The sequence below is a fragment of the Trachemys scripta genome, chromosome 6 (genome assembly GCF_013100865.1).
Source record: "Trachemys scripta elegans isolate TJP31775 chromosome 6, CAS_Tse_1.0, whole genome shotgun sequence".
In the NCBI taxonomy this organism is placed as follows: Eukaryota; Metazoa; Chordata; order Testudines; family Emydidae; genus Trachemys; species Trachemys scripta.
In genome coordinates, this window is record NC_048303.1 from 24,484,398 (window position 1) to 24,499,132 (window position 14,735).

Consider the following 14,735-nt stretch of genomic DNA (forward strand, 5'->3'; position numbering starts at 1 on the left):
AAAGACACTCTGTGAATGCTGCTCTGTTGCTCTGTTTATAATTATTATTTTTATGAAATAAGTGATTGACAGTAATTGGTATTAATCATGGGGTAGTTTGTTTACTACAAGTATTTGCAATCTGAAGTTTTTGTATAAATGAAGAATGAATGTTTATGGCTCTGTGGAAGACACTTGAGTCAAAGCATTAGCCATAACTATATATTTTACATATTAAGAATTATGTTTCTTACCTAGTTCCTAATCAAATGTTAGTTATTTAAATGTTTAAATTTTGTTTGGTTTTTAATGGGATGTTAAAGCCTCTCTCCTTGTAATTTGGTTTAATTAACTACAATCACACACAAATATGATCAAAATATAGCATTATATTAGATCAGTGGTTCTCAAACTTTAGCAACCTGAGGACCCACATTTTGATTTAAAAATTTTCCACAGACCCCCAAACCCCCCCCTTGACCCCCGGCCCCCCCCCCGCCCCCCCGTTTCCCCCCCCCTTTTCCCCCCCCCCGAGCACGCCCCGTCCCCGCTCCTCCCCCTCGCTCCCAGTGCCTCCTGCACGCCGCTGAACAGCTGTTCCCTGGTGTGCAGGAGGCACTGGAAGGGAGGGGGAGAAGTTGAGCAGCGGGGTTGATGGGCCCCCTGGAGTACCCTCACAGATCCCATTTTTAGAAACGCTGCATTAGATCATTATAGTGTTGAATAGTGCTGAATGCTGCAGCTATCTCTGGAATATATACGATGCATAGAAAGGAATATAATATTGTACCAGCCATTCTTAATGTATAATAAGTAACAATATAATATCATAAATCAAATGCACTAAATCAATTGATGCTACACATGAATGGAGTTAGGTGGTCACATTTGTATTCATTTTTAGAAAGTAGTTTAAAATTTCAGTTTAGACAAAAACTTTTTTTTTTTTTAAGCTAAAGTAGTTTACGCAAAAGGCCTGATGTTGCAGTTCTTACTCAGTCAAAATTCCCAGTGAATTTAGAATCATAGAACCATAGGGTTAGAAGGGACTGCCAGGGTCATCTAGTCTAATCCCCTGCCAAGATGCAGGATTTGTTGTGTGTATACCATCCAAAACAGATGGCTGTCCAGTCTTTTTTTGAAAACGTCTAGTGAAAGAGATTCCATGACTTCCCTAGGCAGTTTATTCCATTGTCCTACCATACTTACTGTTAGGAAGTTTTTCTTAGCTGGTTACATCTATGACATCAAAGTCAAAGAACAGAAGTGCACGCAAATGCAGATGGCTCTCTCGCCTGCCCATGCTAGTTGAAAGGTGACCTGTAATAGAGACAGAATTTATCAGATTTGCCAACTTCTTTCACATTAGGTGTGCCCCAGTGACTTGTTTAATGGAAAGTTAGCTTGTATAAAGACTACAGGATTGACCCCTTGGTTAGAGATACAGACTGCTTTCTCATTTCATTGTGTGTGTGTGTGTCATGAGTGAGCTTGATCCTATAAATTGCTGAGTGTGCTAGCTCCAATCTAGAACAGCACTTAAGTGCATATTTAATTTTAAGTTACTAGGACTGCTGATGTGCTTAAAGTTAAGCATGTACTTAAATGCTGTGCTTAATCAGGGCCATGGTATTCGGCATTTCACAGTATCAGGGCCATAATGAGCAACAATTAGTCTGCATCACCAACAGCAATCAGATAAAATAATTTAGGCTAAATCCTACAAGACATGACTCCTTTATACAGGGAATAAACAGGGAATAATACATCTGAAATAAACAGTTATACTGGCAGGGCTGGTGCAAGGAAGTTTTGCGCCCTAGGCGAAACTTCCACCTTGTGCCCCCCCCAGCCCTGCGACAGTTTCCCGCCCCCCCCCCGCCCTGAGGTGCCACACCCCTGCGGCAGCTCCCACCCCCTCGGGGAGCCGTGCGGCAGCTCCCCACCCCAGCTCACCTCTGCTCTGCCTCCTCCCCGAGCACGCCGCCCCCACTCTAATTCTCCTCCCCTCCCAGGCTTGCAGCGCCAAACAGCTGATTTGCACCGCAAGCCTGGGAGGCGGGAGAAGTGGAGCGGCCGCTGCGCTGGGAGAGGGAGTCTGAGCCACACATGTCAGCGCACTGCCGGCAGCCCAGCCCAGGAACACTGTAAAAAAAAAAAAAATTGGGGGCACCGCTTTTTGGCGCCCCCAAATCTTGGCACCCTAGGCAACTGCCTAGTTTGCCTTAATGGTAGCACCAGCCCTGTATACTGGCATGAAATTGGTGTGAATGCAAACAGACTCAGCACCACTGACTTTAAATGATTTCCCCCCTAAATAAGGAGAGAAAGAGCTGTGTCTCTGTACTCCTTTGGTATAATTGAAATAAAATCCATTAAATAGAATGTTGTCCGAGGTTTAATGTTACTTACTTTGAAAGGATTCTGCTTAGTTGCATATTGCACTTATGCAGCAGAGACTATCCATTAGTCTACCAGAAAGGGAAATTTGTGCAAAACTCATATGAATAATTTTCCGTTGATCTCTCTTAAATTAGATCAGCTAGAATTTTTTTTCTAAAATTTTTAACAGTGCAAATAACTGGTTTGCTATAGCCAGCTCTGCAGCAGTCCTTTGGTTATATGTGAATTCACTGAATATGAACATACTATGTGTTGTAAGTATGGAGATCAATTATTTGGCCAAACAGTACAAAAATTCACTCCAGGCGACAAATTAATATATCCCTGAATCGGTAACATTTTTAACAAATAAAGTCGGTATTTCCATTCCTTTGACCCCTCTTAACTGTCAGTCTCATATAACTAGATTCTGTGTTCACTTACTTAATCATAAATGAAGAGAAACTCATTGAAGTCAGTGCTCGTAGTACAGAATGTAAAGATAATTGATGTTCAAATTTGGGAGAGTCCACTGAATATGTTTGTACTTGTAAGAATTTTTTTTTACAGTGGGTAGGGGAGTGGTTTATTCTTGATTCCCTAGCATGAGAAATTAAACCAAAATGGTTTCTGCCTGTGTCCTTTAGAAAATGAAAGATTGTGTAGCAGTGTTTAAAGACAGTTGAGAATAACCTGACTATCCTAGTCAGCATTCTCTCTCTCTCTCAGTAAAACAAGTTCTAATGTCCAGCACTGTGTGGCTTATTGTAAGCATGCACTAGTTCCTCTCTTTGTCTACATTTGGTTTACTGTAATTTATTATTTAGTAAAGTAACCCACATGGTTTCACATAGCGCTTTTCAGATTCTGTTCTACCTGTGAAGTCAGCCTGACAAAGCTCTAGTTATCAGTTCCTTGAGTCTTGGACAGACATGAGAACAGTGGATTTATGTTGCATGCATCCAGAAAGACATCTTATTAGCTTTCTTTAATCTTATAATATATGTACGTTAGTGTTTTTAGAGAAATTTTCTATGCCGGCTATAATAGAGCTATACACAGTATGGTTTAAACACAAATTTTATTTTTAATGCCTTGTGCTAATCCAGAAATAAAGTTGGCTGCGTTCTGTTTGCCTTTACTAGAATGAGACGAGCAGTAGCATCAAATTAGATGAGTAACAGTTCAACTCCTGCTACTACGTGCTGCACTTAAGGGGAGGGGTTCTGTGCTTCAATTTTGCCTAAACAGTAACATGAGATTGGAATGCCACAGCTGATTCATGCTTTGGGTTTTTTCTCCCTGATTCCTTTTACCATCAGGAATTGTCCTTTTCTTGTACTAGGTTAAGATTAACACCACATTTGTTTATTTCTCATGAGATGAGTAAATCCAGCCCCAACACAAATATCCTATAGCGGTTTTAGTTAGTAATAAATTGAGATTTTGTCCTGATTTTTGTAGAATGGAATGTCAGATGAGGATTAAAACTTAAATAATGTCACAGTTCATGTCATTGACACATAGAACATATGGTGACATCAACACCATGATTATCACAGGAACATGAGCATAAGCTAGTATTTCATGCTTTAAACAATTTTGAAGAAAGCAGAATGCAAATGGGAAGATCCTATTGACTGAGTGGAAAAGAAAAACTTCCAAAGAGGAGGTTTGATTTTGCAAGTTTCTGAGCACTCATTAAGCAATTCAAAGAGTTCTCAAGTAGAGTTGTCCTAAATCAGGTCCATTAAACTCAGAGCTACAGTATGAATCTATAGAAAAATGTGAGTCTCTCTGGATTAAGTTTAGAAGTGTGAGCAACAAGGGTGATGTCGTGGTGGGATTCTGCTACAGACCACCATACCAGGGGGATGAGGTGGATGAGGCTTTCTTCAGGTAACTAACAGAAGTTACTAGATCACAGACCCTGGTTCTCATGGGGGACTTCAGTCACCCCGATATCTGCTGGGAGAGCAATACAGCAGTACACAGACAATCCAGGAAGTTTTTGGAAAGTGTAGGGGACAATTTCCTGGTGCAAGTGCTGGAGGAACCAACTAGGGGCAGAGCTCTTCTCGACCTGCTGCTCACAAACAGGGAAGAATTAGTAGGGGAAGCAAAAGTGGATGGGAACCTGGGAGGCAGTGAGCATGAGATGATAGAGTTGAGGATCCTGACACAAGGAAGAAAGGAGAGCAGCAAAATACGGATCCTGGACTTCAGAAGAGCAGACTGACTCCCTCAGGGAACTGATGGGCAGGATCCCCTGGGAGAATAACATGAGGGGGAAAGGAGTCCAGGAGAGCTGGCTGTATTTTAAAGAGTTCTTATTGAGGTTGCAGGATGTGTAGAAAGAATAGTAAATATGGCAGGCGACCAGCTTGGCTTAACAGTGAAATCCTTGCTGATCTTACGCACAAAAAAGAAGCTTACAAGAAGTGGAAGATTGGACAAATGACACTGGTCTACAATTTTTGAGAAGTCGTCTGCTTCAGAGATAAAATGTGCTATTTATTATGTATTTTGATGTTCTGAATTCAAATATGACAATTAAAACAACCGATTGGCTACTGTTTCTAAGATATTTAAGTTTTTACATTTTATATTGTGTAGATAGTAGAGTTTTAATCCTAAATTGTAAACCTAGGTCTTTTCATGTGTTTATGGTTGCTTTACATGATACTATTTCACCTGTCCTGTTTATGTAACACTTTAAAAATCAGCAAAAGAGTTATATAACTAAAATGTATTATGAAACAAAAGGCAAAAAACTATTATGTACATAGTTTAGTCCTATTCAGTGTCTACTCGGCGCTTCTTGGCTTGTCTCTTGTATTCATTAAATGGCGCATCTCTTGTCACTGTCCAGCAATAGTCTGCAAGCATTGATGGGCTCCATTTGCTGTGATAGTGTTTCTCCATTGTTGCAATGTCCTGGTGAAATCGCTCGCCGTGCTCATTGCTCACTGCTCCGCAGTTCGGTGGAAAAAAATCTAGATGAGAGTGCAAAAAATGTATCTTTAGTGACATGTTGCAACCAAAGCTTTTGTATGCCGTGAGGAGGTTTTCCACCAACAACCTGTAGTTGTCTGCCTTGTTGTTTCCGAAAAAATTTATTGCCACTAACTGGAAGGCTTTCCATGCCATCTTTTCCTTGCCACGCAGTGCATGGTCAAATGCATCATCTCGAAGAAGTTCACGAATCTGAGGACCAACAAAGACACCTTCCTTTATCTTAGCTTCACTTAACCTTGGAAATTTTCCACGGAGGTACTTGAAAGCTGCTTGTGTTTTGTCTATGGCCTTGACAAAGTTCTTCATCAGACCCAGCTTGATGTGTAAGGGTGGTAACAAAATCTTCCTTGATTCAACAAGTGGTGGATGCTGAACACTTTTCCTCCCAGGCTCCAATGACTGTCGGAGTGGCCAATCTTTCTTGATGTAGTGGGAATCTCTTGCACGACTATCCCATTCGCAGAGAAAACAGCAGTACTTTGTGTATCCAGTCTGCAGATCAAGGAAGAGAGCAACAACCTTCAAATCACCACAAAGCTGCCGCTGATGTTGGTCATAGTTTATGCACCTCAAAAGTTGTTTCATGTTATCATAGGTTTCCTTCATATGGACTGCATGACCAACTGGAATTGATGGCAAAACATTGCCATTATGCAGTAAAACAGCTTTAAGACTCATCTTCGATGAATCAATGAACAGTCTCCACTCATCTGGATCGTGAACGATGTTGAGGGCTGCCATCACACCATCGATGTTGTTGCAGGCTACAAGATCACCTTCCATGAAAAAGAATGGGACAAGATCCTTTTGACAGTCACGGAACATGGAAACCCTAACATCACCTGCCAGGAGATTCTACTGCTGTAGTCTGGAGCCCAACAGCTCTGCCTTACTCTTGGGTAGACTGGTTCTCTGTATCTCACATCATCAGATCATTACGGTCCAATCTTGCAAGTCAAAGCAGAATTCCTACCTATAGCAATGTGAGTTCCAGAGAGCAAAGGTGGCTTGCAACTCAGCCTGTAAATGGTTGAGACAAGGCTGTGGGTAATTTCTGGCAGAGAACTGTACATTTACGTCATATTAAAGCAAAGTGTGAAAACAAAACGTTTTCATTTAATTTCAAGTAGATGCTAAGGGTTTGATCCAAAGCACATTGATGTTCATGGGAGTCTTTCCATTCAGGGTGGCTCCAGGCACCAGTGCAGCAAGCTGCGGGGGGCAGCAGTCAGGTGGCCTTCAGCGGTGTGCCTGTGGGAGGTCCGCCGGTACCGTGGTTTTGGTGGCAATTTGGCTGCAGGACCGGCAGTTCACCCGCAGAAATACCGCCAAATCCGCGTGACCGCGGACCGCCCACAGGCATTCCATATGGCAGGCCACCTGACTGCCGTGCTTGGGGTGGCAAAAAACAGAGCCACCCCTGTTTCCATTGACTTTCATGGGCTTTGGCTCAGAATGTGTGTAAGGCAGATTTTGCTCTTAGAGCCACACGGTATTTTACAACTTTGTTGTTGTTCTCTCCTTGCTGATTCACTTACATGGCAGACCCCTAGGATATAAGGTATGTGGAGCTGAGGGCAAATATTCATGTTTATTGTTAAATTTAGGGAAACCCTCACAGCAGTTTAAAGACCGATTGTTTTGTTAAATTAGCTTAATTTAAACTTTGATGGGATTTGTGGATGTCTCCACATAGTGTAACCAGATCCAAAAAGATAAAGAGAAATTACAGTTATGTCCTTTTTCCTTTGTTCATGTTTCCTATATTTAAGTGATATCAGGCTCAATTTTCTAGCATGAAATTCAAACTAAAAGAAAATTTATTTTTTTACAATTTGTACTTTTCAGGAGAAGGTGGATAACTGATGGATCATTTTGTGCTTCAGACAATACTGCTCTACACGGCGTTGTGCTTCAGTATATACCAAGGCCAAGGTAGAGATCTGAATGCATGCTTTTTACTTTGAAATGCATATACAACAAACAGAACTTTCTCTGTAGAAATTAGGGCTGACTCATTTCCAGCTCTTCCATTATTTGATAACCTATCGTGCTAATAAATCAGTCTCTTTTCATTACAAAGCATGTGGGAGGGTCAAAAGCACCACAGTTCACCTTATAAAATTACCTTTTGTTAAATCAATAACTCATGTTGATATGAAATCAGACACATTTATCTATCTACTACTACTTTATCTCAGCCATTTTTGACCTGTATTTTCTTCTCTGGATTATTCATCTCCAATTTGCCCAGTTTTGTACTTCTCCAAGACTTCTTCCTGTGACACAGAGGCCTATTGCTGCCAGCTTGCAAAGGGTTCACTGTTCTGTAACAGCAACTCCTAACAGGCCTCACAAACTCATTACACCTAGCGCACCACTTTTAAAGTATTTATCCAAAAAGGGTCATTGACGTCTCTAATCAGGCATACTGATCCTCATAATTGTTGTGAGATGTATATACGGATGATATTAAGGAGTTGTGTATATGTACTGAAAATATGTTTTAGGGACTATGTCTCAGGCAGGGTTGACATACAAAGGATGTAGTCACATGTGTACTCGATTCATATGTAAAAAAAGCATTGTAAGCCAACACAATGGAATCTGGTTTGTGTACAATGTCAACATGAAGATGTAAAGTCAACATGGAGCCAGCACACCAGGGAGTAAACAATGACTTTGGGAAGTAGAAGGAGAAGGCAGAAAGATATCCTTCATCCCTCACTGAAGAAACAAAAAGGACAGTCGTTTTTGCATCTGTGAAAGGGGGATCGACATCATGTCGGTTGGAGATGCTGGGAGATAAACTATCTCACCTAAAACAAATTTAGACAACAGTTTAGCCTGTTAAAGTTCAGTTTAGATTGTAGAAAGCATGTTATACTTTTTGTTTTATATGTAACCATTTCTGTTTCCACCATTATACTTATTCACTGTCTCTTAAATCTTAGCCTTTGATAATAAACTTCTGATTGTTTTCACTGTAAATATATCTGAGTGCTGTGATGTTATATTGCAGCTGATCCTCAGTTGAACCAAACAAACTGATGTTTGCACTGTTCCTTTGGGGACCTGGTAATTTCTAGGAGTGTCCAGTGGCTAAGGGCTGGACACTTCAGGGGAAGTGCTTCAAGGGGGTTTAGGGGCTGGGATGCACCTATTGCAAAGTAAGGGCTGGCAGAATCCTGAGGAGATTGTTTGTGTAGCCAACAGATTGGTGACATCAGGGAGCAGATGCTCACTTAAACACAAGCAAGTCTCTCTCGCTCACTGAGGCAGGGGGATAACAAGGTGACTCAGTTCTGGGCATCCCAAGGAAGAATCACACTTTTTGTTGCATGTGTCCTGGTTCTCATCCATATTGCTGGGGCCCTTCAAAACACTGGAGCTGACACTCCCATGGTTGTTGCTCCCCCTCTATATGCCACCTGGGGAGGGGGAACATCTGCCTGCCAAAGAAGGTGTCCGTGTTCCATCACTCTGTCATTCTTCCTTTATGGGAGGGCATTTTGGATCCCGCCAACTACACCAGTTGTGGATGAGTGCCGTCCCAGGGAACCCTCTCTTAGCTACCTCTGCAGGCACCCTGCCCTCAGTTTCATCTTAGTTCTTTATAATGACTTGCTCTCAGGCCAGAGTACTTGAACAAGGTTCCCCCCATGCAGTCTTATTTAGTTAGTCTTTTCCCAAAAACACAGCTCAGCCCCCACCCTTCTTCATTTAGGCCTCCTACAACTCATCAGGGGCCACGTCTGTTCTGTCAGGCTTGCTGCAGCCTTATAACTAGCTTCTCTCCACCTGGCCTCCCTTTGTAATTCCTGGGCAGAGAGAGATCAGGTCCCAAACTCTTTAAGATACAATAACCTGGTTCTTCTCCAAGCATTCATCTGGGATCACCTTCCTCTCTCTTAACACCTGCCTCTGCCCTTCCCTAGGTCTTTATCGTCTCCAGTAATCCTAAAGACCTTAAAGAGACATACCACAGAACAGGGGTTGACTGATGTCTAGTTCCTACTTCCTTTAAGGGTGCAGTTACCCTGTTACAGGCAGCATGGGAGAAAGTACGATGGTGCTTGTTTAACAAGTGGATGATGAGGTCTGGAAGTATTGGCAGAGTGAAGGTGGGTGTCAACATTGTGATAGCATATGAGAGATAAGTAGCACTGGGAATAGACCGTGAAGGAGCTTGAATGTGAAGGCAAGTAGTTTGTGCTTGATGCTATGGAGTAAGGGGAGCCAGTGAAGTGATGCAAGAAGGGGGGGGGGGTGTGACATGATTAAAGGGACAAGCTAGGATATAAGTGGGCCAAGACTGCATTTGTGAAGGCCAGAGAACAGGATGTTTCAGTAATTAAGACACAAGATAATGAGGGCCTGGATGAGAGGTCTACCTGTGTGGATGGATAGGAAAGGCCAGATCTTAGAGAGATTATGCAGGAAGAATAAGTAAGATTTAGACATGGCCTGGATGTGAGGCTTTAGAATGAGATCTGAGTTGAAGATGTTGTCCAGGTTAGCAATGTTCCCTCTAATTTTTTCCATCCATGTGCGGAATAAATTTTATGTGCACTGACATATGTGCGGATGTGCGCCACCAGTAGAAACAAAAAACCTAGATATAAAAGTTAAATAGGGATAAGTACTCAGAACAGGTTAGGCATTTTAGAACTCAGTATTCAAAAAATTACATTTAAGTGTAAGAGAAATAAAAATTATGAAATGCATAGATCATTCAAAACACTAAAATAACACACTTTGAAAGAATAAAATTACAGAGAATATATGTGCCTTGCAGGAAGTACCAAGAAGTAACAACAAAAATAATACAAGTATGTGTTGGGAGGTGAGTGTGACACAGAGATTGTGTCAAACAAACACACATACAAACACTGTCTGTCACACACATACTGTGTCAAACACACACACAAACACCATCTGTGTCGCACGCACACACTCAAACACACACACTGTGTGCGCGCACGACACAGATGGTGTTTGTGTGTACGTTTGACACAGTGTGTGACAGTCAGTGTTTGTGTGTGCATGACTCTGTGTGTGTGTGTGTGTGTGTGTGTGTGTGTATGTATGTGACAGACTGACAGAGACAGTGTGTGTGTGCGTGACCAAGACAGAGACGGTGTGTGACAGTGAAACACAGAGACTCTGTGTGTGTGTGTGTGTGTGTGTGAGAGAGACAGACAATGTGTGTGAGACACAGGGACAGCGTGTGTGCTGGCTGCTGGGAAAGTTTCTGAGAGACATACTGTGCTGTTTCTTTAAGACACTCACTGAAAGCTCTCCTGCTCTGTCCTGAGCTCTGTTGTCTCCCCTCCCCTGCTCTGCAGAGATGGGGTACATGGGCAGGGGGAGGAAGAGAGACTGTGTGAGTGGCTGCTGGAGAAATCTCAGAAACAGTGCACTGTATCTTTAAGAAAGACACTCAGCCACTCACCCTTCCGCGCAACAGCTCTGAGTCCTGAGTCAGGCTGTGTCCCCTGCCTCTCTCCTGCTCTGTGGAGATGGGGTGGGAGAGAGGAGGACAACCTGACATCAGCACCCTCCCCCAGGGAAGCAGCTGCAGGACGGACCCATGCTGCCAGCTGTGCGGGCTCTCCTAATCAGCTGGGTGTCACTTAAATCTCTCCTGGGAAGCTGCTCAAGTACGCAGCTTACAGGGAACACAGGCTGAGTGACAGAGAGGATGGTGGCACTGACCACAGTGACTGAGAAATGGGGGAGAGGAGAAAGTATGGAAGGGGAAAGATTAAAAGCTTTGCTTTGGTCATGGTGGGCTTAGACATCCATAAGATAGACAAGCGGAGATTTTTAGGTGGGACAGAAAGAGATAGATCTACCTCTCTGCTCCGACCCTGTGAGTCATTGGTTGAATTTATATTTGCAAATAATACTGCCCAGAGACAAGATGCAGAGGGAGAAGAGATTGGGGTGGGGGTGGGTTGGGAGATTGGATGATTCTTTAAATGAAAAAACCTGAAGGAGAAATTAGTGAGGTAGGAGACCTACATAAAACTCAGCACTTTCTAGTCATTTAGAACTCTTTACAATCAGTCAGTACTAATATACTAATTGCTGGGCTGAAATACGGGGGCAATTCCCTCTCAGGTTTCACAGAGAATAAATTTTAGATAGATGCAATGATGCTCATAGATCATCCCCGTCAGTGGAGTTATTATTGTTTTTATTATGACAAGTGCCTAAATGTCACAGGGTCTCATTGGCCCTTTGAGGGAAGAGGCCAGTGCACCTCTGTGGGGCCCACTGACTCCTAATTAGGCTTAGAAGAGGGCACCTCTGTGACTTCAGGGCTTGAGCTATCCAGTGTACCCCTCCCCCCCGCAGGTGGGTGGCAGGGCTCGGGCTGTCAGCCCTCCCATCCTAGGCAGGTGCTGGGACTCGGGCTGTCAGTGCCCCCCTCTCAGACGGGGATCGGGCTTCCATGAATTCTTATTTATTCTTGATCTATCCATGACTTTTACTAAAAATAACCATGACAAAATCTTAAACTTATTCATTATCCATCTTCAAATCTCTCCTTAAAACTCTTTTGCCATGAAGCCTATAAAAAAACCTTAACAATTAAGTTTCTGGTGTGCTAAAACCATTGTCTGCCATGCTGAGCAATATTGTCACATTGTTTTCTTGTACTCCCCCATCAATGTCTTCCATATTCATCTGTTGTCTCTCATCTTATACTTCGAACAGAAGCTCTTTGGGAGAGAGACTGTCTATTTGTTCTGTGTTTGTACAGAACGTAGCAGCATGGGGCTTTTATTGTTGTTTGTATTAGTGTAGAACATAGAACAATTTAAATGGACCAGGCAGATACAGGGTGGAGGAAAGGGATAGAACATCAGCATGAACAAACACGATGGTATCCAACAGCATTCTAGTTTCACATTTGTTTGTAGTTTTTAAATTTATCATTTGCTCTTACCCTGAAAGGAGAATGCCAACATCTGCATGCCCCAAGTTCAGGGACTGTGAGAGGGAAATGTGGCTGGGCCCAGATATGGTCAATTAGATTAAAAGAGGGGTAGGCTCTGAGGAGTTTGGTCTAGCTGCCAGGAGGAGTCAGACTTTCCATATGAAGAGGAAATCTTGGCTCAGTTTTGTCTTCATGAAGCTGTCCTTTTAAGCTCATTTTGAAATCAGGCTAAAGGAAGCTTTTTGAACTCCAGCTGTGGGAAGTGTTTTCACTTGTTGTGACTATTGCTCAGTTACCCAAGCCTGTTGGTCTTGCCTGACTTGTCACAATAAACAGATTTGCCATTTTGGATGCCCTGGTAGGAACAAGTAGAAAGTTTCATGCAGAAGTTGTGCTTTTCCTGTAAATGGTGCAAGTTAAGTCAACCATATCCATTTTAATGAAACTTGCACTGGGTCAAGATTTATAGATGCCATTTTAAGGAACAGCAGTCCAGTGTATTTTTCTTTTTGACAGATCGATAATATCAACAGCATGCTTTACTTAAGGGTAAAGCCTTGAAAATACTTCCATCAGTTGCATGAGCTATAAAGATCAGCATTTCAAATTTGGTACCTCAAGTCTGGGACCAAAAAACATATTTAGGCACCTGAGTAAGTGGGATGGTTTTCAGAGTTGCTGAGTCTCCGCAGATGCGCTGAAAAATCTGACTGCTTATTTAGATGCCTAAATATAAATTAGGTGCCCAACATAAGGCTCCCAAGTCTCAACATTTTGACCATAGTTTTTACTCATAACTAGCTAAATATCTGGCATAAGCAAGTGTTTAATACCTTAAAAACATCAGACAGTACATGATGTAAAATGTCCTAGTTGGGAAGTACTGATCTAGTGATATCCCTAATATCAATCAGCCAAAATCTACATATCGTGGAGCCATCTGAAGGCACAATGCCAGGACCTCGGTTATAAGAAAATTACTGTTTTATTGGTATTTTATTTGCTTATATGTTAAACAATAAACATGTGTAATGGGACACCCACCAGTTCCCGCACTGCGTTGTTATCTAATGACATGGCTTACTGCAGAATAGATTTTGGCTCTCAACCTCTACATGCATCCAGGCATGTCTTATGTTTAGTTATCTCTCGGGCACTTTCCATCAACACTGTTCAGTTTCTGTTTCATTGACTGTCAGAGTCCAGGGTTTTTAACCTGTGCAGTGCGGCTTTTAAAATAATGGAGTTCGAGCCTTTCATCTTTGTTGTACGTCACCTCTGGTTAATCTCACAAAACTGTGTGGAGATTTAGCATGATCCTGATCTTGCAAACACTTGCTTTCCTACTGGGGACCTCACTCTTATCTTTCCTATGCTTGCCATTGCGGGATGCAGGAGGCCTCCACATAGATGGTCCTGGTATCCTGTGGATCTACAGGGATTGGGCTCATTCCATAAGGGCAAACAATTTGCTCCCCCTTAATGGAACCCATAGTAAACATTTTCACAGACCTGTTGACTTTGCCTTGCAGGTACATCTGCCTCCTTTCCTGGATGGTTCCCCAACTTCTTGTGATTCTTAAAAGGAAGAGACTGGGATGGCCAGTTCCCAGTGGAAAGAAAACAGAAACCAACCTCCTTTCTGTACACGTACAGGAATCTGTGCCCAGGCACAGTGGACAGTACTCCATAGAAAGGAGTGGTTAAGATAGAAGATTATGCTGACTAGATAATGAGCAGCCAAGGTTAGGCAGTGGGGTAATGAAGCATATGTAGATCTTTTCATTTATGGTGATTTCCAATCAATTTCAGCATAAGTATGGATCTTTTAACAAACTATCATCTTTGCACTGCCAGCATGGCTGTACCCAACCCTGTGTTCCCAGCTGTGCCAGTGAAATACACCCACATGGCACCATTCACATGCCTGTGATCTCTCCAGCAATAGTCATTGATTATCAGATCCTGCTTTTGTTGTTTTGATATTCAGTGTCAATAAAATGTAATCCTTGACTGTGCTGAAAAAGCAGGGAGATGAGGTGCTGGCTTATCATGTCTTCATCAGTCTCTAAAATCTCAAGATCCTATAGTTAATTTTATGGCTCATTTCACTGTCTCAAACATTTGGTTCCCTGCCATATCATCCTTGGCAATGAAGCTAACAATCATGCTAGTTTCACTTCCAGTAAGACCTAAAGATTGTTGCTCCCTCTGTCCGTTTGGACAGTAAAATTCTCTTGTAAACATGAAACATTTATAACATGTTCTGGGTTTCTTCACAGCTGCATAAAATTGATGGTCAGCGTAGTTCCAAAATCACTGACAGAGTCCAGGCTGCTCCATTGTAAAGGGTATGTTGTGGCCATGGCTAGCGCAGAGTTTTTTTCTTCTACAAATCAATCATATT

General features: G+C 42.4%; 1 protein-coding gene across 2 annotated transcripts in view; it reads left to right on the forward strand.

Annotated features, from left to right (window-relative positions):
• OSMR (oncostatin M receptor) overlaps window positions 1-14,735 on the forward strand; it is a 73,267-nt gene that overhangs the window by 22,437 nt on the left and 36,095 nt on the right. For both annotated transcript variants that reach the window (XM_034774309.1, XM_034774308.1), the window contains exon 2: window positions 7,228-7,314. In XM_034774309.1, coding sequence (XP_034630200.1) covers window positions 7,245-7,314 — 70 coding nt within the window. In that variant the 5' untranslated portion in view covers window positions 7,228-7,244. The remainder of the gene's footprint in view (window positions 1-7,227; window positions 7,315-14,735) is intronic.